This window comes from Loxodonta africana, chromosome 22 (assembly GCF_030014295.1).
Source record: "Loxodonta africana isolate mLoxAfr1 chromosome 22, mLoxAfr1.hap2, whole genome shotgun sequence".
NCBI lineage: Eukaryota > Metazoa > Chordata > Mammalia > Proboscidea > Elephantidae > Loxodonta > Loxodonta africana.
The window spans coordinates 15,902,786-15,928,138 of record NC_087363.1 but is presented as its reverse complement, the minus strand read 5'-3'; the positions used below and the strand labels follow the sequence as shown (position 1 = coordinate 15,928,138).

General features: G+C 39.1%; 2 protein-coding genes across 12 annotated transcripts in view; one reads left to right on the top strand and one right to left on the bottom strand.

The window, feature by feature from the left end:
• TASOR (transcription activation suppressor) overlaps positions 1-20,663 on the bottom strand; it is a 67,447-nt gene extending 46,784 nt beyond the window's left edge. For 6 of the 11 annotated variants that reach the window (XM_023547609.2, XM_064274359.1, XM_010589731.3 and 3 more), the window contains exons 1-9: positions 20,130-20,662; positions 10,344-10,489; positions 8,804-8,896; positions 8,044-8,116; positions 7,501-7,592; positions 6,517-6,678; positions 4,533-4,657; positions 2,938-2,969; positions 2,103-2,208 (exon numbers count right to left, since the gene is read on the bottom strand). In XM_023547609.2, coding sequence (XP_023403377.2) covers positions 2,103-2,208; positions 2,938-2,969; positions 4,533-4,657; positions 6,517-6,678; positions 7,501-7,592; positions 8,044-8,116; positions 8,804-8,896; positions 10,344-10,489; positions 20,130-20,457 — 1,157 coding nt within the window. In that variant the 5' untranslated portion in view covers positions 20,458-20,662. Of the gene's footprint in view, positions 1-2,102; positions 2,209-2,937; positions 2,970-4,532; positions 4,658-6,516; positions 6,679-7,500; positions 7,593-8,043; positions 8,117-8,803; positions 8,897-10,343; positions 10,490-20,129 lie in introns of all 11 variants that reach the window. The other 5 variants (XM_023547612.2, XM_003410051.4, XM_010589735.3 and 2 more) reach the window with 2 other exon arrangements.
• Positions 297-1,556, top strand: LOC104845884 (glyceraldehyde-3-phosphate dehydrogenase-like). Its single transcript, XM_010589730.3, has one exon. The coding sequence runs from the start codon at positions 377-379 to the stop codon at positions 1,376-1,378; it is 1,002 nt and encodes a 333-aa protein (XP_010588032.1). The 5' UTR covers positions 297-376; the 3' UTR covers positions 1,379-1,556.
• Positions 20,664-25,353: the final 4,690 nt, after the last annotated feature.

Here is a 25,353-nt window from a genome sequence, read left to right as displayed (position 1 = left end):
AAGACAGGCATACAAAGTGAACAATAACACCTGTTGAGGACCACGCTCCTCAGAACATCAACCATGGGAGACCAAAAGGGCAGCATTTTCCCAAAAACAAAGTTCAGAAGGCATTAAGGGGCAGGAAAGACGGATGAATAGCCATAGGGAACCCTGAAAGGAAGTGGGTAGAATGCTATCACATTGAAGGGATTGCAACTAATGTCACAAAACAGAATGTGTATAAAATGCTTAATGGAAACTAATTTGCCTTATAAACTTTTACCCAAACCACAACAAAATGTTTTTTAAAAAATTATTTTAGGCTCTCTGCTCCTGCCGGTTTAGTAGACAGCCACTACTTTTCGTGCAGTGCCAGCCGCATCCCTAAGACACGATGGTGAAGGTCGGAGTAAACGGATTTGGCCGTATTGGACGCCTGGTCACCAGGGCTGCTTTTAACACTGGCAAAGTGGACATTGTTGCCATCAACGACCCCTTCATTGACCTCCACTACATGGTCTACATGTTCCAGTATGATTCCACCCACGGCAAACTCCATGGCACCGTCAAGGCTGAGAAAGGAAAGCTTGTCATCAATGGGAAACCCATCTCTATCTTCCAGGAGCGAGATCCCGCCAACATCAAGTGGGGTGATGCTGGTGCTGAGTATGTTGTAGAGTCCACTGGTGTCTTTACAACTCTGGAGAAGGCTGGGGCTCACTTGAAGGGTGGCGCCAAAAGGGTAATCATCTCTGCCCCTTCTGCTGATGCCCCCATGTTTGTGATGGCCGTGAACTACGAGAAGTATGACAACTCTCTCAAGATTGTCAGCAATGCTTCCTGCACCACCAACTGCTTGGCTCCCCTGGCCAAGGTTATCCACGACAACTTTGGCATTGTGGACGGACTCCTGACCACAGTCCATGCCATCGCTGCCACCCAGAAGACTGTGGATGGCCCCTCTGGGAAACAGTGGGGTGACGGCCGTGGGGCTGCCCAGAACATCATCCCTGCATCTACTGGTGCTGCCAAGGCTGTGGGCAAGGTCATCCCTAAGCTGAATGGGAGGCTCACTGGCATGGCCTTCCGTGTCCCCACCCCCAACGTGTCAGTTGTGGATCTGACCTGCCGTCTGGAGAAAGCTGCCAAATATGATGACATCAAGAAGGTGGTGAAGCAGGCATCGGAGGGTCCCCTAAAGGGCATCCTGGGCTACACTGAATACCAGGTGGTCTCCTGCGACTTCAACAGTGACAGCCACTCTTCCACCTTTGATGCTGGGGCTGGCATTGCCCTCAATGACCACTTTGTCAAGCTCATTTCCTGGTATGACAATGAATTTGGCTACAGTAATAGGGTGGTGGACCTTATGGTCCACATGGCCTCCAAGGAATAAGACCCCTTTGGACCACCAGACCCAGCAAATATCACTAGAAGAAGAGAGGCCCTCTCAGCTGCTGGGGCGTCCTTGCCCCAACTTGATCCAACACACTGAGAATCTCCCATCCTCTACAGTTTCCATCCATACCCCCTGAAGAAAGGGGAGAGGGGCTTAGAGAGCCCAACCTTGCCATGTACCATCAATAAAGTATACTAAAAAAAAAAAAAAAAAAATTATTTTAAAGATTTAACATCACTAAGAAAAATTTTTATACCATGAAAGTGTATGACTACCTCACCCTACAGAAAAATAGGAGGAGTCCTGGTGGCTCAGTGGTTAAAGTGCTCGGCTATTAGCTGAAAGGTTGACAGTTCCAACTCACCAGCCACTCTGCAGAAGATGTGGTAGTCTGCTTCTGTAATGATTTACAGTCTCAGAAACCCTGTGGGGCAGTACTATTTTCTATAGGATCACTGTGAGTGGAAATCGACTTGATGACAACAGGTTAGGGTTGTTGTTATTGTCACAGAGAAACAGAGAGCTCATTTTGCCAATAAAGTTTCTACAATTATCAAATCAACGTTTTTCTAAAACAAACCAACGTTTATATTTAAGTTCTTATATTGCAGGCAAAATAAAATTTACATGTAAAAAAGAAATTAGAAAAAAGTAAAGAAGAAATTGATAAAATTGGCAACCACTAATTGCTATTTTCTTATCATGTAACTAACATACTTACAGCTTGATAGGCAAAAAAGCACGCGTGGCTGACCTCAGAGAAATACAGCACAGAAGCTTTCCTTTATTTAAAAGCTGTCCTTTCCACAAAGTATAGTTAAATTTATCTAAATAAAAAGATAATGACCCAATTCAGTTTCATGGCAACCCAAAGAACTAAATACAAGTTTAACAAAAATAAGCGGAAAAACATCAAGAAACAAAAGCAGAGAAAAACAGAAAACTTGGCATTTATATTCACAGAAGAGTTCAAATATTAGTATTTCTGTTACAGGTACCTTTTCCCCCATATAAAATAATTCCAGCTTCAAAGAACAAATTTATCTGTCTAAATGTCTTCCTATCAGAAAGCTGAGGAGCAAAAGCAATATAATCCCTGCCCTCTTATTTCCTTCCAAAAAAGGACTATATTAAATCTGGTTAACTACATGCCCACATGTCTTTTATCTTCTAATAGCTCTCTTTTCATTGTAGAGAAACTTGAAGATAGTAAATGTCAATATTGCTTTTAATCTTCTCTATCTCATTTAAATCCTAAACCTCTTTGATGAATTTAATTTTTAAAAGGCTGAACTGTGAAGCTTGTTTTATTTTTTACCTTTTCAATTAAAGTGCTAAAACTCTAGTTCATTCACAGCAGCAGCAGCCTCTCAAAGGAAACTGTAGGTTTGAACCACCAAACGATGGTGGCCTCATAAACATGACCTCAAGAGCTTTTTCTTCAAATTCTCATTCATTATAAAAATAAACAAAGCACTTAATTTATTGATGTTTTACTATATGTACTTATTCTTCCAATTTGCAAAATTAAAAGAAAAAAAACATAAAAATCTTACCTGAGTTTCTATCTGCATTAAAGCTATTCACTCTACAAATAAATTTTTAAAAAAGAAAAACATTACAACATGAAAGTGAACATTCAGGACCTTGATATAAGTGCTATTTTTAACACTACCCAAATGTGAAGATGTTTTTTCCCAAAAATATCAAAAAAAAAAAAAAGAGTCCTTTAATAATGTTTCTGTCAATTACTTTAATTTTGGTGATGTGATACAGTTCAAAAAACAGCCTTATTCAGTCATTTAATAAGTATTCACTAAGCTCCTATTATTTACTAGGCTAACTTCTAGGTAACAAGATTACAGGGATGAACAGAACAAAGTTCTTGCCTTCATGGAGCTTAAGATCGAACGAAGAGGACACAACAATCAAGAAGTTAATATATAGTTTATCAGATGATGATGGCTTTAAGCGCTATGGAGAAAAATAAAGAGACATAGAAGGACGGGGGGTTTTAAAAACAGATCAGGGGAGTCATCATCAATAGGGTGAGCTTTAAGCAGAGTTCTGAAGAAGTGTGGGAGTTAACAATGCAGAAAACTGGGGAAGGCAAGGGAACAGCAAATGCAGAGGCCCTGAGGCAGGTGCATTCTCGGCACATTCAAGGTACACCAAGGACATACAGTCAAGGCTTGTTTTAAATAGCATGAAGTCAGCAGATGGAATCAAAGAGGAGTCAAAGAAAATATACCCTCAAAGAAATTCCTAATTTTAAGTGCCAGATACCTTTTAAAGATCACTTTCAAAAGGCACTATACTAAATGCACATATCATGGGAATCATAGTCATGAAAAACACAACTGCCTTGCTATTATGTGAAGTGGTACTTGTAGCTGTGGATGGTTCACTGACATGAAAAAAGTGCTGTATTTCAAACTTTAACAGACAAAACAATGATGTAATCTAAAAACGGATAAAGAAGTTGATCTCAAAAATGTGTAAAACATGAAACATGGATTTTTAAAACAGTAGTATTTCTAAATTAATAGATATCACATGTGACTTCAAATATGTCTAGGTAAAAAATTAAAAATAAATAATCATTTCACCTACATCTATCTCAATTTACATATCCAATTTGGTCAAACATTTTCTGGAATCGCCACATGGGGAAAAAGAAAGAGAACTGCTTTGTATTTTATCGCCTTATATCTACAGCTTATAATCTAACAATGGTACTCAATGCTGGCTGAAAATCAGAATCACCTGGAAGCTTTTAAAAGCTACTAATGCCTAGGCTCCTCCCCTAAATATTTTTTTTTTGAGGTGGAGTCTGGACATCCTTTACAGAAGCTCCCCATTTTCAGCAAACCTAATACACAAAATTTCACTTTGAAAAACTTTACTACACAAACCTTCAATACCAAGGAAAAGAGTTAACCAGATAAGGTTTAAGTAAAGTTTTTTAGTTTGTAAAACAGCTAACCTTCACGCTGACTTTTTAAAAGTCATTATGAATACTCAAGTACCTAATTAATCAAAACAAATTTAAAAAAAGGGAAGAAAAAAAAAAAATGTTCCTAACTCAGCAGAGCAAGCTATATACCACAATACCATTCTGGAATACGTCTAAAACGTATACAAGTCTTACCGTGATGAAGGCATAAACTTCGGAGTTTGCGTATCATCTTTGTAATTAAAAGACACAACTGCATATGGACACACATGTCTTGGTCTTCGCCTTAACTCATCAAAGCCATACTCATAAAAATAATACTAAAAATAAGAAAATGTAAAATTAACCTCTTTAAGAAGGTAAAAAGTACAAAGTGGGAACATTAAATTTATCTGCCTGATTTCTGAGAAATATGACAGCATTTAACTGACTGACAGGAAACATCTTTAAGCAGAACTTGTCAATTTAACTAAAATAATTTGCAATGTATATTCATTTTGGAATGGAAACATTCTGCTTCTACATATACATCAGATCCCAAGATACTAACGCCCCATTGCCATCAAGTCAATTCCACGCACAGCAGCCCTATAGTCAGAGTAGAACTGCTCCATAGGGTTTCCAAGGTTGTAATCCTTTATGGTAGCAGATTGTCACATCTTTCTCCCACAGAGCAACCGGTAGGTTCGAACCGATGACCTTTCCGTTAATAGCCGAGCGCTTAACCACTGCGCCACCAGGGCTCCTATAAGGTACTAACAGATATTTCAAAAGTTTACTTTTGAGTTGGCCACGTTGGCCACCAAATTTCCTCATAAAACTGTTGCAAATGGAGCCCAAGTTCCGAGGTCAGTCCACAGAAGCCGACTTTATACAAAACGTTCTCTCTCAAATAAAATACTAAGGACACAATCTCAATCAAACCTAACTATCATTTAGCTCATTATTTCAAAAGAAAAACACATTCTGGGCTCCAAGTGTAAACAAAGCAGCAATGGTAAGGTAAAGTAGAAACACAGGTGACAAGGTTACCAGCTTTTTTCTCACTACCCATTTGCCTTTTCATTCATTCGCCACATTCATTAGGTTAGGGTTTTGGGACTCGCAGACTATACGCAAGTCACTTGAGCTTGAACTACAAAGGAACTAGTCATTTTCATTTAAAGACAGCACCTAAGTTTATAAACAAAGCAGCATTGTCCTCCAAAGTGCATTCCCATGGAAAACTACTCATTTCAATAATGTGTAGTTGCTCTAAAAACACCTGGAAATTTTGGGGGAAACAACAAACCAGTTTACAAGTCCTGCTAGAAAAACCAACAATTACTTTATAGTTAGACCTCATATCTACCGATACTACTACTACCAGAAGATAATCAAATGACTCAGCTCCAAATGACCTTGGTGAATATGTAGTTTTTGCTAAAAGTTCCCAACAATAAATCTCCTACCACTGAGACTGTTCAAAAAGGAGCAAATTTTATTTTTTGTAAAGTAAAGAACATTTCCAGGAAGGTTAGCACCCCTGAAGTACACAGCCCCTACTTTTTCCAAGCAATCCGTTTGGATAATATACATATTTTATGTTTGTTAAAAAGAATAGCATTACCTGACAGTCAAACCTCATACAAAAACATAACTAAAACTCATCAAATGTTACGTACGGGTAGTTTACACCAGTCACAACAGAACAGTTTTAAAAAATTAATTCTAAGCTAAGTTTATATCTAAGAAAACATTAAGAAAAATAAAATCTATTAAATCAACAGTAAAAAAAATAAGAATTAAGATATTCCAAGGGGCTTCCACTTTACCTTCAAGGATGAATGGGACACTGTTACAGGCTGGAAGCCGAAGCTTCAAACAAAATAAGGTGTGGTGACAGCAGTGGTCACACAAAATCCAGGCTGTGGCTCAGTCAACAGGCAGGGAGAGCCAAGCTAAGGAGTCTGAATAATATTCCACAGGCCTGAAGAGCTACTGTATGCTTGTGAGCTGTCTTGGAAACACTGAACAAACAGGGAGAGGCAAAGGAGTCTAGAAGGCCCCTAGCAGTGACGTGTAGCAACCAGAGTTTAGGCTGCTATGGTGGCAGAAGAAACTACAGTAGGGATATTCTAAAGAATTTGGTGACAAACAGGTATGAGACTATAGCGTTAAAATGGATCCAGGCACCTACCTGAGTAAGCTCATAGGCCCTGTAAGCCAAAAGAGACGTAACTCTATTGGCATTCTTTGATACGTGACATTCATGCTTTGGTGTTGGGTCCAAAGCTCTTTTGTTTAATGTAGATTCCAAACTTTTTACACCCATGGGGTCATATATACTCTTTATTTTACCCTAAAACAGAGAAAACCTATTAAGTTTCCACTCAAACCTAGTTATTGACTAAGTAACATTGCCATTATAGAATACTTCTTTGAATATAAGTCATCTATACCAATAATTTTTCTCCCTCTAAAACCTGGGTAATAAAACCCAACACTTTTTACCAACATCAAAGCAGTAAGAAGTCAACCCGTACCAAACCAAACACATTGCCATCAAGTCGATTCCGACTCACTGGGACCTTACAGGACAGAGTAGAACTGCCCCATAGAGTTTCCAAGCAGCAGCTAGTGGATTCCAACTGCCGATCTTTTTGTTAGCAGCTGTGCTCTTAACCACTGCACCACCAGGGTGCCAAGGTGAAGTTAAACATTGAAAAAAAATTTTTTGTTTGAATCTGTTTAATAATAAGAAAGTAAAAATTGTATTCACAACACTTTTCGTTGAACTAAATTACACTATCATTTTCTTCAGAAAGAAAAGCCAACTTGTAAGATCTTTAAGTAAAAGACCAAACCCACTGCCGTTGAGTCGATTCCGACTCATACTGACCCTACAGGACAGAGGAGAATTGCCCCACAGAGCTTCCAAGGGGTGCCTGGTGGATTGCAACTGCCGACCTTTTGATCAGCAGCCGTAGCACTTAACCACTATGCCACCAGGGTTTTCCCTTAGACCACAGATGAGAAATAAACCACTCTCAAAGGTATCTTTATATGCCAACCACCAGCAAGTATGTATTTTTAATTTACTCAAATCCCTAAAAACTTAGGGCCATCTAAAATCCAAATCAAATGTTGTCTTTGATATATGAAACATAAGAGCTGAAGTTACCTTCATTATTTTAAAAATAACAACATCACCCGTTGCCCCAGCTTCCAAAGGATTAGCCTGTAATAAATCAGCATACCTAGAAAGATAGATGCCTAGTAAACAGAAAAAAAAAAAAAAAAGACATTTAATTTTAAGTAGGACACGAACACAAAATAACCCAAATATTTAAGCTAATAATAAAAAGTGTGACATCTTTCTCAGGAAATTTAAGGATAGTAAAAATAGCTGATATAACCAGAACAAAAATAAAACCAGAAAAAGAGTCCATGAAACTAAGGAAATTTTTCAAAATCACCAGGACTAGACCAAGACATTTTAAAATAAAAATCTTCAATCAATTTGAAGTACACAAAATCAGAAACAGAAGATAAAAATGATTTTATACTTTAGAACCTGAAACTAGCATCCTTTTCTGGAAATATGACAAATGATACCTAAATTTAATTATAAAGATTGCAGCAAAATTACATTAGATAACACATTTTTAAATGGCAACTTAATAGCAGATAAATAGAAATGAAAAGAGAACACAAAAATGATTACCCATGGAAGGACTGCCAAGTATTGTTATTTTCGATTGGCCCACCTGTAATCCTTTTTCACATATGGTTTGAACCTAAAATAAACAAAGCACTCATCTTACTATCATAGTTACATTAAAACCTTGAAAAGGTAATCTATACACTTGTTTTAAGTAAAATCTATGCTACATACATTCTATACTATAGAAACTTTATATATATCCCAGTTAATGTGAGAACGACCAAACTAAAATCTCGGTTTTGGTAAGTATTAATGGTGGCATTAATTCATTAAAAACAAAGAAAAATGTCAATGTGAAATTGATTTATGCTTCCCAATGAAACCATAGTCAGCTTCTATTTTTGTTTATGCTAGCCTGTGATTCCCGGCACTTACATAAACATCTTTTAGAAAAAATAAGAACTAGTACAACATTTGAAGAGAAAGTAACTCCACGTAAACATCTCCAATTAAAGGCAGAGGAAAGGGAGGAAAGGGTTTCAAGCAATATAAAACATAATTTTTTTTTAACAAACGGAAAATCATTAATTATCAAGCACATCCTAGGAAAAGAAAAAAGGGTTGGTCAGAGAGAAAAAATGAGCACATTTGAAAACTAAATTACAAAACAATGAAATACTTTGCCCCACTAAAACATTTCTTCCACTTACACATCTAGGAAATGATTGTTCATAATTATCAAGTATATTACCAAACAACTGGAAAATCAATAAATTACAATGGAAACATCTTCACATTGTTTTTTATAGGGCTCACTCACCTGGTGTCGATCAACCATGAGAAATGCATATGACTCTGAAAGTTCCTTATCTAAGCGACCATCAAACTTCAGTTCTCTTCGCTTTTCTGTAAACTAAATGAAATTATATCTATAACAACTACTTAGCATGTGACTACATTTGCAAGCTAAGAGTTTCAGAAATTTTATTTTTTATTTCCAAGAACTTCTAAAAGCCCACTGAAGTAGAAACTGAATTCTCCTCCCTGTAATTTCAGCTCTTCAAATTTTCTTTTTCCATTGTAACTGGCTCTTCACCCATATAATCAAACAAGCACCTAGTTATGATCAATTTTAACTAAATTTCTATTAAAATTGTACCACATGCAAGTTTTAGTTTTCTTTGTATCTCCCATTTTCCTGAGGATGGTGTATTGCATACATTAGGTGGTTTAATAAATCTCTGCTGAATGACCAAGTGCCAGATTATAAACTCAACTAGGACAAGGGAAGATCTTTATCACTCTATTCGCAATGCCAGGCACACAGATGTGCTCCATAAATATTTCTAGGATAAAAGAGTAACTTAGCCTAAGTACATCTGAACTCTAAGTCACCCTAATCTGCTGGGTTTCACGTTCAGATACAAGCAAATGGATATATATTCTAAAGGTGGAGTCCGTATCTAACAACTTCATATGCGGTATTCAGAATAACACTAATCTTCAATAATATAATTAATGAATCTTTAGACTAAATTTTCGTATAGAAAGTAACAAATAATCCCTATCGTACCATGCAACCCCACCAAACTACCAAGTTACAACTTTCTCTGGGAGCAAGTAGCAGTCTTCCCCTTCAGGGATCTTTTCAAAGTTAGCACCTTGTTAATCAACTTGTAAAAGTACAAAATTAAGAGTATTTCATGTCCACTGGAAAGAAATATACATTAAATATTTCTAAACTTCTCATTTACATTACCTCAGAATTACACATACTGGCCTATCCTACATCAAAGAATACTTCTTATTCAAAGAATATTCCGATTTGTCCGTAAAACTTAAATTCACTGTTAACGATTCCCTTTTGTTCCCACTTGTTCATTAAGAGTTTCCACTAATGATACTAAGACAATCCAGCCAGAAAGCAATCATTGGGGAAAAAATTAAGTATACCCTAAGAAAAATACAGGTTTGATTTCATTATCTTCCAATTTAGACATAATATACTATTAGAGATTCAATTAAATTAACAGGTGTACAAAATTAAAGTACCAAAAACCTTGTCATGAGTTTACAATTAAATCATTATATAGTTAACTGTCCCTATGTTTAAGAATCATTTTTAGCAAAAAAAAACTTATTTTACATACACATCAGTAAGAGTTTAACATAGCTAACAAATGAAATGCTAGGTCAATAACGCTTAGGAGAAAAAAGTTGTCATTTAAAATTTATTTTCCCTTCCACGACATTGCTTTCCTAAAAACTTTAGCATTTTTAGAGTAAAGGAAAGCAAAACAAATTTCAGCCTATTAAACCAGTTCTGAAGAGCTTTACAATAACCACAGTTTAAAACATACCTCCTTTTCCAAAAGCTCATTATGTATCAAGCAAGCACGTCTGTAGTTAAAATTTGCTACTGAGGATGGTTCAAGGTAAGATGACTGGAGAATGTTTAAAACATCTTCAAATTCTCGGGAGCCTGGAGTTAATGGCTGGAAAAGGGCTAAAATTTAAAAAAAAAAATTATAAATTTTAAGATCATTCCATCTAAAAGGTAGCTTATATTTTTACAAGTTGGTTAGCTTTTAAATAAAGAGAAAAAAAGGCGTAAAGCCTATCTTATTTTGCGATATGCAAAAGTGAAACCAACTAAAGAAAAATTAAGACCAGTTGCCTCCTTCAACAATGAGGATCTGGCATTACACATGCGGACAAGGTGACAAATTTGCAAACCTCAGGGATGCTACATTAGGCAGCCTAACTGCTTAGACTCTGGTAAGAACCTGTGCACATACTCAACTTGTATCAACTATCCTATGTTACATGGAGGAAGTATTATCTGGGATGGTGTATTTCAACAAATTTAATGCTTACACCGTATATGAAAGCATAAGAACATTTAAGACACCTGTGTGTCTATAAAATAATTCTATTTGGTTTTAGTACTAAAATTTGAAGTAAAAAAATGTTGCATCCTGATGGCTTCTTACACTGCCAATATAAAACAGAAGGACATTTACTGTAACAACTTCTTTACTATGGGAAATTGTAGTCAAACCTGGACACGAACACCAGATCTACAACTTACAGGCTTTGTGGGAGATCTTTTATTTAAACCCTAGGCCCCCACCCCCAGCCACGCTGTTGCTGTGTGCCATCAAGCCGATTCCGACTCATAGCGACTGTAAGAAGAGAGTAGAACTGCCCCACAGGGTTTCCTAGGCTGTAATCTTTATAAGAGCAGATCACCAGGTCTTTTCTCCCATGGAGCCACTGGTGGGTTCCAACTGCTGACCTTTCGGTTAGCAGCCAAGTGCTTAACCGCTGTGCCACCAGGGCTCCTTCTGATCAGCTACACCTCATTTTTAAGATTCCTAATTAAAATATCCAGTTTATGGGGATTACTGGTCTTATAACCTCAAATTTCCACTTCATAAGCAAAATATTTTAACTTACTAGTAAATTTCAAACACCAACTCTCTATAAAATTCCCCCAAACCTAAAAGCAATCATTTATTTTTCAATGTAGATAGTTATTCATAAACCAAAAAACCAAACCAGTTGTTGGCTGATTTCAACTCAGTACAACCCCATGTGTGTTAAGTAGAACTGTGTTCCATTGGGTTTTTAATGGCTGTGACTTTTCAGAAGTAGACTGCCAGGCCTTTCTTTCAAAGCACCTCTAGGTGGATTTGAACTGCCAACCTTTTGGTTAGCAGCCAAGAGTTAACAGTTCGTACCACCCAAGGACTCCTTAGAACTTTTTACGGAACCTATGTTATACCCTATTACCGTCATTTCTTTAAAAACACTATTTAATAAGAGTCAGTAAATACCAGCTGAAAAATTTTTAGGTTCTACTTGTACATACTCTTAAAGGTACTGGATAGCAACTAAGTAATAAACTTTTTACTGTATCTTCTGTACATAGCTATAAGGCTTTGAGGGACATGCTGTCAAATATTATATCCATTTACAGGAGTGCCTATAAAAAATGTAGCTTTCAATGACAGAATGTGTCTTGAACAAATGGTTACCACTACTTTGAGACTGCACACTAAATAAAGTCAACACAAATAAAGCAATAAAAAGACACTGAGCGAAGTAACAGCAGGGAAAAAAATGCACTCAAATAGAACCAAGACTATTAAACACAAAGGGTCCTATAATCAAATTTGTGACAGATGAATACACTCAGTAATCTATTGACCGTAAACTCCATGACAGCAAGATATCTGCTGTGTTCATTTGTCTTTTTTCATATCCCAGCATCTAGAATTGTAAGTGGTGGCCTCAACAGGTTAAATGCTCAAGTAAGTGAGCGAAGAAAATAAGAACTTTGTCATTACATTTTTTCATATTGAAGACCAAATATATTCTGTGACAATCAAAATTGTCATTTTCAAGTCTCATTCACAAATTTAACAATTCTGTAATATATAAAAAATGAAACCTCAGAGAACAGAGGGTAAAAGGAACACATTTTCTCAATTCAAATCTGTTTTATGGAATGCAGTAGATAAAAACGTTTTATCTTTGTGATGACTACTCCCAACGCTAAACTGGAGATTTAAAAAAAAAAAAAAAAACTTGGTAAGGAAAGCAGCATGTGGGTAAGTCTCAACATTCATTATACAGGCTTTCAAAAACCCAAATGGGCCAAACATGATTTTTCAAAAGTTGGGTTTTATGCAGAATAAGGTCGCTGTGAGTCAGAATCAACTCGATGGCAGTGGGTTTTTTATATTTCTAAACTAACAAAGTGACTTTAGGTAGCTAAAAAGTGCCCCAAAATACCACATGGTTTCAAATTTTCACGGAATTTTTAGTCTAGGTAAAAATTATTTTTAGTTAAGCTGCCCCAATGTTATTCCCACTAGCAATCTAATCATAAATGAAAAATTACACAAATCGTGTAAATTTTAATGAAGTTTACATTTAAATTAGTTTCAAAAAAAAAAAACCCTAACATTCCCATTTTATTCCAAAGTAATGTCCTGTAGAGTCACTTCGAACGTGCTCAAGTAGATTGCCAACGGAAAAAAAATTCTTCCGAGTAAAAATAAAGAAGACAGTGCAATTATTTTAGATCTAACATTAAAAAATATTTATATCCTAGGCATTTTATATTTTAAATGCCTGTTGGTTTCACAAGTTAGGCCAGTTGTAATTTGTATGATTTTCTCCCAAGGATCATTTCTACAAAAACAAAGTTATGGTGTAATTTCAAGCCCGTTACTACCAATGTGCCGATAATGACAGTTTAAAAATTTATCGACTTTATGCTCTAAATGTACATTCCCTGATGGTCTCCTTTATGTCTCTAATCTCTTAACACTGGGTATACCCCAAAAGAAATATCATTACTTCTTTGGAGAAAATATATCCATCATTACTTGACCCATAATTATGTACTATGCACACGTCATCAGGAGGGGCCAGTCCCTGGAGGAGGACATCCTGCTTGGTAGGGCAGACGATCAGTGAAAAAGAGGGAGACCCTCAACAAGATGGACTGACACAGTGGCTGCAACAATAGGCTAAAACATGACAACGATCATGAGGATGGCGCAGGACCAGGCATTGTTTTGTTCCATTGTACACAGCGTCACTATGAGTCAGAACCGACCCAAGGGCACCAAACAACAACAATTTCAATAATAAACACCTATGTGACTATCCAAGTAGGGAATAAAACATATTATATGTTAATCGTTCATTTCACTTAGGGAAGTCAGCGTACATTCTTTGTATGCTGACAATTATTACGTCTAAGTCACTGCTAGTTTTTAAACACTGTACGAAGAGCTTTCTTTACATGCATTATCTCATTTAATCATCAAAACCGCCCTTTAAAACTCAATATGCCCATTTCAAAATGAAAATGAACGACAGTTGACGTAGCCCAATCTCACACAGTTAGTAGGGGAATGGGGTGGCTGAGATTCAAATTCAGGCTGTCTGGCTCCAAATCTTGTATGCTAAACGTAAGTAAAGTAAAAGATGTGTGTATATGCATATATAACTCATGTCATAACTGGAACCTCTACTCATTCCAATAGCTGGAAAAAATATTGTTTCCTCATTTTATATGCTGGGAAACATAAAACACTTAGCTACAAGAAATCAGCTATAAAAGAACAAAGAATTTGATTTCTGGGCCTATGTTCTACTCTTATGTGTCTTCTCTGTAATCTCTTAAATATGTTTTCTCATTTTAACTTTCCTGCAGCATTAACTGGGTCAAAAGTCATGGAAACACCCTCTTTTGGTTTATAAAGGTTAACGGCAGTAGCAATAGTTCCTTAACATATTAAGAAATGAATAATTTTGCTTAAAGGGATTCTATTAAACGCAAGTTTGAAAAACAGCTAGTAAGTTGATTTCTGATCATACTTTACAAAGTTTTCCTAAAGACAGCACTGACTCCAGATGTACTTTATGGGACTGAAAAACAGATTTTGATGGGCACTTGGAGATTTTTAATTCAGATGAGGAAACAGACAGTATCACAGAGTCAGAACTAGAATTCAGGTCTCCTGACTCCCAGTCTTTACTATCGGTAAATATTTTTCATTACTGGTTACATACAAAGCATACTCAAAATTTTAAGTTTATATTTAAGCAGCTGACAGACTTAAAATTTAGGTCATCGAATAGTAGCTTCGTTCTTAGTCAAAAGAATATCTTCCCTCAATTAGTTTTACCAATTCATGTAGTGTTAATGCGGACCTGTGCGTGTATTAAACTATATACACATGTGTATGTAAAAATACATACATACATACGTAAGAACAAACTAAACTTTTAAAATAAAGGAAGCACCACTGCTTCAAAACATACAAATGGAAAATATGAAGCATAAATAATTTTCCAATTTAAAGAAACTAATTCACCGAAGAATAGGAAATAGCAAATGTGGGCTGGGAATCACAAGTAGTCTCTATTTCTTCCCTCTGAATCCAAAGGTGATGTCTAGTGGTATTAATGATTACAATACAATGACTATCCATTTGTTCCTAGCAATAATTTACTTAAGATACTTTAAAAATCACTTTTCTTCATTTTAATAAAAAAATTAGTATAGATATAATACTTTAAGAGTGTTTCATTTCTATATCAACAGTAAGATTAAATAATGCAGAATTAGGAATGAACCCAATGGCAGAGATGAAGAGAGATGAGTATAAATATGTAACTAACAGTTGACTTGTTTTGGACTGGGGATAGCTCAAAGAAAATTTTACCTCCAGTACTTAGAATTTTCATCTATCAAATGTTTTATGTGGATGACTGGGTTCTGCCTAGTTTCCTGCTCAGGTTTACTTCTATATAGGGAGATTTATGGTACTCAGGACTCACTTGTCCATATGCAACTACTAAAACACCACGGAAATTTCCTTAAGAACAAGACTTTGCCCCCAAAGGATCCAAAGACGCAACTGCAAACTCTGTGGGAAAAGATTCTGACAGAAAAATTAGCCATGTATTCTCCTAAACCAGAAAAGTATGGACCCAGGTGTATAAAACAGTCAATCTGTGAGAGACTCCCTTGTGCCCTATAGCAAATATCAGGTAATAAACATTTTCCAGAAAGTGAATCATCACTACCTCATTTCCCAAGAACGTTGGAGGGAAAAATTGTATCAAATACAATTACTGGTTTTAATTTACCTTAGATGACTTAAGAGAGTAAAAAAAGCCAACAATTAAACATCTACTAACAAAGTACAATTTTACAATTTGGCTCCATGTAAGAGAAGCGCACCTTTACGCCACAGAAAATACCCCAGCCTATAAATAATACAACATAAGTAAAACCTACAAAAGCTGGAACCTGTCAGAGAAGGAAAATGCAAGCAACATAAAAACGGTTAAGCCTGTATCCTGTCAAAGGCGGAAAATTTGCAAGACCTGGAAAAGCACGGCAGTCTTGTCAAGTTCCAGCTGTCACAGGTTTCACTGTACATCAAAGAGGAAAATTTTATATTTTTCCAGTCAACAGTTACGTCATTCCATCTGCCACCAGTATTGATTACATGTATTAATTTTATAGTGAATGTAATTTCTGAATCATAAAATTCCTCAGGGATGAGGAACGTAACTGGGAAAAATATTTTTTACAAACATGTCAAACCAGAAACTAACTTAAGTCCTTAGTTTATAAGAAGAAAAACCCTAACATCTCATAACATGGATGAATCTGTAGGGTATTACGCTCAGTGAAATAAATCAATCACAAAAGGACAAATATTGTATGAGACCACTATTACAAAAACTAAAGCTTTATACATAGAAAAAAAACAATCTTTGAGGATTACAAAGGAGGGAAAGAGTGGAGAAAGGTAATCATTAACTAGATAGTAAATAAGTGTTAACTTTGTTGACAAGAAAGACAACACACAGTATAGAGGAAGTCAGCACAACTTGACCAAGGTAAAATCACAGAAGCTTTCTAGACAGAGCCAAACACCTTGAGGGACCAAGCTACTGGGAACCATAGTCTTGGGGGACATCTAGGTCAACTGTGGTAACATAGTTCATAAAGAAAATGTTCTATATCCTTCTTTGTTCTATAGTCTACTGGGGTCTTAAAAGTTTGCAAGTGACCATCCAAAATACATCTGCTGGTCCCATCACGTTCAGAGCAAAGGAGAATGAAGAAAACCAAAGACACAAGGAAAATATTAGTCCAAAGGGCTAATGGACCACATGAACCACAGCCTTCACCACCCTGAGCCCAGAAGAACTAGATGGTGCCCAGCTACCACCAAAGACCACTCTGACAAGCATCACAAAAGAGGGTCCCAGACAGAGGGGGCGGGGAGGGGGGGGATGTAGAACAAAATTCAAATTCACAAAAAAAGACCGGACTCACTGGTATGACAGAAACTGGAGGAACCCCTGAGACTATGGCCCCTGGACACCCTGCTAACTCAGAACTGAAGCCATGCCCAAAGTTCACCTTTTAGCCAAAGATTAGACAGGCCTATAAAAAGGAACAGTTTAACACATGTGAGGAACCTGCTTTTTAGTTCAATTAAGTATGGGAGGCCTAATGGGCAACACCTACCCAAAAGCAAAGACAAAAAGGCAGGAAAGGACAGGGAACCTGGGTGAATGGAAACCAGGGTGCAAAGGGGGAGAATGCTGACACATTCATTACAGGGATTGCAACCAACGTCACAAAACAATTCGTGTATAGTTTTGAATGAGAAACTAATTTGTGCTCTAAACTTTCACCTAAAACACAATTAAAAAAGAAAAAAAACCTTGCTAGCCAAACTGTAACAGTGGTAAGAAGTACCCTGGGAGCCCTAGTGGTACAACAGTTAAGCACTCAGTTGCTAATGGAACGACCAGCAGTTGGAACCCACAGCGGCTCCATAGTAAAGACCTGGCTACCTGCTCCTGTAAAGATTACAGCCTAGGAAACCCTACAGGGCAGTTCTACTCTGTCCTATAAGGTCATTATGAGTCAGAATCAGCTAGACGGCACAAAAGAGCTACTCTATACTTAAATCCAAATTTCAACTCTACCATTTACTACCTGTGACCTTGCGCAAGTTAGTTTACCTCTCAATACTTGTTTTCTCATCTGCAAAATGGGAATAGTACCTACCACACAGGATTCTTGATAAGATATAGTTAATAAAGTGCTTAGAACGGTGCCTACAACTTACTGGATCACCACTGTTTGCCAACATCATCTCATGCTCGTCAAAACCAAGAAAAGAACTTTGAGCCAACAGGCTATTCACGTAGAATTTACCTTTAAAATGCAATAAATTATCCAAGTCCTAATCTTAAAATTTCACTGGAAAATCAGTCATAAGCAAAGATCGGCCATATTAAAAGACAAATGCAACAGAACCTTTGATACTAAAAACTTCAAGCAGCCCTATCTACTGAAAATTATATTTACTGGTAAGACTCAGACGACCACAGCTAATGCCTCACTAAATTCTATACATAGTGATACCTTTCAAGCTTTCCAAGACATGATGTTGGGATGATGTATAAAAATAGCAGTACCTGCAACTGTTTTTGATCTTTTTTTTAAATAATGAAGAGTTGAATTTTTATCTTAAATTCTATCATCAAGCACTAACCTCTCTCAATGTGCAAAGGATAAAGCCATGGTGGTGAAATAGCTGCTTATTTAATTTTTTTTTTTTTAATCTATTTAAACCATTTTTGCACTACTGGAAGAGCTACTGCTCAGTGTGTAATTATATGGGCAAGTTACACAGTTCGTTTCCACTAAATGTGAAAAAAGTCCACTGTGGTATATATTTCTAACCTAAAAGCTCTGTCTCTAGGTGAAAATAGAAAATATAAATTTTCCCCAAAGAGCATCAGACTCAGGGGAAGGCAACTAGGTTTTATATTTCCTAATCCCTCAATTACTTCCACTTTTAGCGTGTTCAATTGAAGTCTCTTTTACAGCAACCTCTGGATCTGGTTTATATAATTAAAAAAACACATGCACGTATCACCTTCCCACATTTCAAATCAAACTGTAAGGGCTTCCAGGCCAATTTTCTGGTCCCAACAAAGTTAAAAAGTGGTAGATGGCGATTTATGTCCATATTCTTAGGCACTTAAAACTAAAACCTAAAAATAAATTAATTTCGAATTGCTTTTATCAAGTAAAAAAAGTCCAACCTCCTACCTCATAAACAGAGCCCATCGAATGTCCTTGCAACGTATAATTTAGGCTGGGTATCTGACTTTTCTCACATAGGCGGACTGTAACCAAACAGCTTAACCATATGAACTACTAAAAGAACTGACAACCTTAGCACGTACAATATCTTTTTGAACCCTAAAGTCTATTACATTAACTCATTTAAAAAATATTTCTAAAAATATTCCTCATGTTAGGGAACAAAGGCTAACTCCATCTTTGTCAATATGGTTTTTCACACCAAGCATTTCCAATGCTTTGACCTTATTTGTATCTTACTGATCAGAGGCTCCAATAATTCCAATTGGGCAAATGGAGCTAGTTATGCACATGGGAAAAAGGAAGCACACTCTTCCCTCAGGATTCTAAGGCAAGTCTTTACTAAGGCTCAAATGACAAAAAACTTCCCACAAATTAAAAAGTTCCTATTATTTCCAAAAGTAAATCATGAAAAACTGAACCACGAAGCAAGGAAAAAGAGGAAGAACTTGGAGTTGACTAAACTCAAAATATCCAAAATCACTGGACAATAAAAACTATCACTATAATAATAAAATGTAATGCTAATCTTGATCTCCATTAGTCACAATATGCCATTAAGATTTTTAAAAAAGTAAACGCAGTTAACATAACTACTCCCGTATTGTTCCAAAAGCTAAAATTGGAGTTTAAAAAAATCTGAACCTCTATCATCTGCAATATCAAGTTGGTGACTCTTGGGCATAAGCTAGCTTCTCGTTTTTCCCCCACAGGGAAATTACTGCACCAAGAACCTACCTTCCCATTCTTCTCAAGTATAAGAAAAACCAGACTAAATTTGAAGTTACAAATAAAGACCTATTTAATCTACAGCTTCAAAAACAAAGGAGGGGGAAAAAACTACATGGAAATGAAGTGTGATGGAAAATAGCAGTGTGCATGGACCACATCTACTAATGCAGATTTCTAAACCAGGGAAGGCGCTGACATCCAGCCCATTTCAAGTAGACACATAAAGCTGCAGAAGAACTTCCATAACGAGAAGCACTTGTGGTCCTCAAAACGCAACGGCCTCGGAGAAAGCCCCAGAATCCACGGCCACGAGCTATTTCCACAGTGAGACTTCTCCGAAGCATCCTGAGGAGGACACCCGGCTTCTCTGCCTTCAGGGGTGGCAGGGAGGGGCGCCGAGCACCATCTTTCCTCGCGGGGAGCTGCAGCCTTACGGACACGCTTCAAACCTGAGCTACTTCCAACTTCCACGGGGAGAGAGGGAGCAGGGGAGCGTGGTTCCGCCGCCTTCTCTCGCGCCCAGGCGCAGCAGCTGTGGGGCCGTGGCGGTGAGGGAGAGGCGGCTGGCGCTGCATGCGTGTTTACGTGTCTCGGCTGGGTGTGGGAAGAGGAGACAGAGAGGTTCTAACGAAAAGATGGAGGGGAGAGAGGAAGAGAGGTTGGGGAGGAGGGAAGGCACCACCTTTCTTTTCTCTGCTCTTCCTGGGAATCTGAAAACTCCTCCTAACGGGCCTTTCGGGCTCTTCGGGGCCTTTGAGCGGGGCGGCCGCGCCCGCCTCACACGAGTCCTGAGGCTGCTCGTGGCTGAGGCTCGGGGTGGCCTGGGCCACAGCGGTCTCCTCAGGCGCCGCGCTGCCGCCGGGCTCCGCGATGCTGAGGGCGCCGCCGCCATTTTGTGGGGAGGACTCGGGCTCCGGAAGCGCCTGCTTCATCTCGTCGTCCCCGCCGCTGCCGCGTTCCCAGCTCGCGTCCGTCGGTGGAGAAGACTCCATCTCCTCAGCAGTCGCCATTGCGTCGGCTTGACGAGCCAGGAAGCTTCTGCCCAGCGTGCTGACGGGGGTGGGTGGAAGGGGCGGCGGGCCGGCCTGACCGCCGAGCTGCTCTCAGCCCACCCACCCCCCTTCCCCCGGGGCCGCCGGCCGCACTCCCGACCAGCAGCTTCCTGGGGGCCCTAACGCAGGCACCCCAATCTTCACGCCCTCGCCCTGGGCGCCGCTCCTCGCACGGGCAGATCCTCGGCCGCCCCCGCCACTCAGCGTGCTCGCGTCGGGGCCGGGAGGGGGCGGGCCGGGGCGGGCCACTCCACCAATGGGAGCGCGGTGCCCGCCTCCGCTCCTGCGGCTAGACACGCCGGGGGCGGGGCCTGGGAACGCCGGAGCCCGCCAAAAGGGGCGACCGTAACGCCCAGAGAGTGCCTCGACGTCGCCGCCCGCTGCGGGGCTGGTGGGCGTCGGGGCGCTCCGCCGGCTCTGGGGCGGCGCCCGGCCCACACGGCAGTCGAGGGAGGTGCTCTGGGCCTCTGCTTCGGCCTCGGAGCGCAGGCGTCGCCCCGCTTTCGAGAAAACATTACCGCCCCTCCTCCCCACAGAAGAGTTACAAAAAAGGGTTCGGAGCAGAGGATACGGCTTTGTGAAATATTTGCGTGCATATGAAGGCCTGGAGAGGTGATAAGAGAAAGAGCAGCAGTAATAAGAGCAGAAAAGTGCTTCTGCCATTCCCACCCGCCTGATCTTGTATAATCGATGACCCTCGCCTCTGCTTTTATCTTAAAAGGATCTGACCCAGTGGCTCGCCTCCAGCAATAGCTGGGATTCTTTAATAAGACTTCAGAGTCTCGTGTTAACTGGACTTCACTCTGAGGAGCCCGAGTTTGTTGACTTCTCAGATTTTTTTCGTTTGTTTTTTGCAGTTTTCCCATAGTGAATATGTGTTAAAGAAAAATGTAAACTTCTGCAGGCAGACCCCAGCCACTTTTAAAAATATGCAGCAAGTGGTCACTCACCCTTAAAACAACCATAAAGTCAAGTGGAAAGCCACCTTAGTAGTAGTTTCAGCCCAGTCAGCATGAACTGTTGTTGTTTTTGTTAGGTGCTGTGGAGTCGGTTCTGACTCGTAGCAGCCCTATGTACAAAAGAACAAAACACTGCCCAGCTTTGGCCATCCTCACAATTGTTGCTGTTTGAGCCCACTGTTTTAACCACAATCCATCTTGTTGAAGGTCTTCCTCTTTTTCGATGACCTTCTATCAAGCACGGTCCTTCTCCAAGGACTGATCCCTCCTCAATATGTCCAAAGTATGTGAGACAAAGTATTGCCATCCTTGCTTGTGAGGAGATTCTAGCACGGTCCTTCTCCAAGGACTGATCCCTCCTCAATATGTCCAAAGTATGTGAGACAAAGTATTGCCATCCTTGCTTGTGAGGAGATTCTAGCTATATTCCTTCCAAGACACGCTTGTTCATTCTTCTGCCAGCCCATGGTATATTCAGTATTCTTCACGGACACCATAATTCGAAGGCATCAATTCTTTGGTCTTCCTTATACATTGTCTGGTTTCGTATACGAACGAGGCGGTTGAAAATACCATGGCTTGAGTCAGGGGCACCTTAGTCCTCAAAGTGACATCTTTCCATTTAGCACTTCAAAGAGGTCTTTTGCAGCAAATTTGCCCAGTGCAATACACCATTTGATTTCTTGACTGCTGTTTCCATTGGTGTTGATTATGGATCCAAGTAAAATGGAACCCTTGAAAACTTCAATCTTTTTTCATTTATCATGATGTTGCTTATTGGTCCAGTTGTGAGGATTTTTGTTTTCTTCATGGTGAGGTATAATCTGTACAGAGGGCTATGGTCTTTGATCTTCATCAGTAAGTGCTTCAAAGTCCTCTTTGCTTTCAGCAAGCAAGGCTGTGACATCTGCATATCGCAGGTTGTTAATGAGTCTTCCTCCAATCCTGATGCCCTATTCTTCTTCATATAGTCAGATTTCTAGGATTATTTGTTAGCATACAGATTGAATAAGTATGGTGAAAGGATACAGCCCTGATACACACCTTTCCTGACTTTAAACCACACAGTATCCCCTCATTCTGTTCGAACAACTGCCTCTTGACTACCTCAGCACCAACTACCATGGGTTATTTTGAGACAGCCAGTGTTTACTGAGTATTTTCTATATGCCAGGCACTGGGATTTGCAGACATTATCTCCATGTATTCCTCACAACAACAGATATCAGTGTGATACTATTATGCCCAATTTAAAATAACTATTAAAAGATCTTGGACAAATCAAGACCAACTGGACAAACCAGGATTTGAAGCCAGGCCTGTTTAATTCCAGCAGAAAGTAGTTATGCACTGCCCTCACTGCTCCTGGAAGGCTTAGTCTTCCCCATTTTATGGATGAAGAACCAGAGACTGAGATTTTGCTCAAGGCCTCCAAGCAGTAGCATCAGAATTGGGACCCAGGTTTCTATTCCCAAACTGTACTTTTCTCCTAAGGAACTGACTGACCAAAATTGTAATTATAATAAAACCCTAGGCCTTTCCGCATGGCCGCTACCTAAAGAACAACGCCAAGGGAAACAAGAAAGTTGGTTTCTTTGCTCTGTGATAAACATCAGCCCTGTTTAAGAGCTGATACGGAGAAATGCTAATCATGGTTGCTCAACCTATCTGAATCAGCTCATTAAATCATTGGAAAGTGAGTAAAAAACAATTCTTTGTTTCTTTTAGTAAATACCTGAAATAAAACACATTTTAAAATACTGACAGGAAAAAAAAATCAGGGCTAGGGTAAGGGAAAATAGTCATTATTTTAAGTTAAAAGTGACCTTTTAAATATTTAGGTGAGGGCAAAAGATCAGAAACTTAGATTTTGCAGTCCCCAAATAATAACATCTAAAAAAAAAAAAACAACTAAACCCATTGCAACTGTGTCGATTCCAACTCACAGCGACCCTATAGGAAAGAGTAGAACTGCCCCATAGGGTTTTCAAGGAGCGGCTGGTGGATTCAAACTGTTAACCTTTTCCTTAGCAGCTGTAGCTCACTGTAGCTCTTAACAACTGTGCCACTAGGACCTAGAAACTCATTTTTGTCAGATTAAAGGATAAAAAAAAACAAACACATTGCCATTAAGTCCATTCCAACTCATTGAGACCAAATAGGAGCCAGTAATTGCATGCTGGCGCCACTACTCAAACAAGAGTTCCTTCATCTGCTTAGTAAAGCTAACTTTACTTGGAAGTTAGAAGTCCTAGGCTATGCATAAGGCAAACACACAGACTGGTGGTAAAGAGAAAGCGAAAAACTAAGATTTACCTGAAACTAAGGCCAGAGATGTTGCTCATTGGTCCAGTTGTGAGGCTTTTTGTTTTTATTTTGAGGTGCAAAAATCCTCACAACTGGACCAATAAGAAACATCATGATAAATGGAGAAAAGATTGACGTTGTCAAGGATTTCATTTTACTTGGTTCCACAATCAACAGCCATGGAAGCAGCAGTCAAGAAATCAAATGACGCACTGCATTGAGTAAATCTGCTTCAAAGAACAGTTTTAAAGTGTTAAAAAACAGCCTTCACACAAACAGATATATGCACACCCATGTTTATTGCAGCTCTGTTTACAATAGCAAAAAGCTGAAAGCAACCAAGGTGTCCATCAACGGATGAATGGTTAAATAAATTGTGGCACATTCACACAATGGAATACTACGCATCGATAAAGAACAGTGACAAATCTGTGAAACATTTCATTACGTGGAGGAACCTGGAAGGCATTATGCTGAGTGAAATTAGTCAGAGGCAGAAGGACAAATATTGTATAAGACCACTATTATAAGATCTTGAGAAATAGTATAAACTGAGAAGAACACATACTTTTGTGGTTACGAGGAGGGGAGGGAGGGAGGGTGGGAGAGGGTTTTTTACTGATAAATTAGTAGATAAGAACTGCTTTAGGTGAAGGGAAGGACAATACTCAATACATGGAAGGTCAGCTCAACTGGACTGGACTGGACCAAAAGCAAAGAAGTTTCCGGGATAAACTGAATACTTCAAAGGTCAGCGGAGCAAGGGCGGAGGTTTGGGGACTATGGCTTAAGGGGACTTCTAAGTCAATTGGCAAAAGAATTCTATTATGAAAACATTCCGCATCCCACTTTGAAATATGGCGTCTGGTGTCTTAAATGCTAACAAGCGGCCATCTAAGATGCATCACTTGGTCTCAACCCACCTGGATCAAAGGAGAATGAAGAATACCAAGGTCACACGATAACTAAGAGCCCAAGAGACAGAAAGGGCCACATGAACTAGAGACTTACATCATCCTGAGACCAGAAGAACTAGATGGTGCCCAGCTACAACTGATGACTGCCCTGGCAGGGAGCACAACAGAGAACCCCTGAGGGAGCAGGAGATCAGTGGGATGCAGACCCCAAATTCTCACAAAAAGAGCATACTTAATGGTCTGACTGAGACTAGAGGAATCCCGGCAGTCAAGGTCCCCAAACCTTCTGTTGGCCCAGGACAGGAACCATTCCTGAAGACAACTCAGCAGACATGAAAGGGACTGGACAGTGGGTAGGAGAGAGATGCTGATGAAGAGTGAGCTAATGATATCAGGTGGACACTTGAGACTGTGTTGGCATCTCCTGTCTGGAGGGGGGATGGGAGGATAGAGAGAGTGGGAAGCTGGCAAAATTGTCATGAAAGGAGAGACTGGAAGGGCTGACTCATTAGGGGGAGAGCAAGAGGGAGAACGGAGTAAGGTGTATATAAACTTATATGTGACAGACTGACTTGATTTGTAAACATTCACTTGAAGCTCAATAAAAGTTAATAAAAAAAAAAAAAAGTGTTGAAAAACAAAGATGTCACCTTGAAGACTAAGGTGCACCT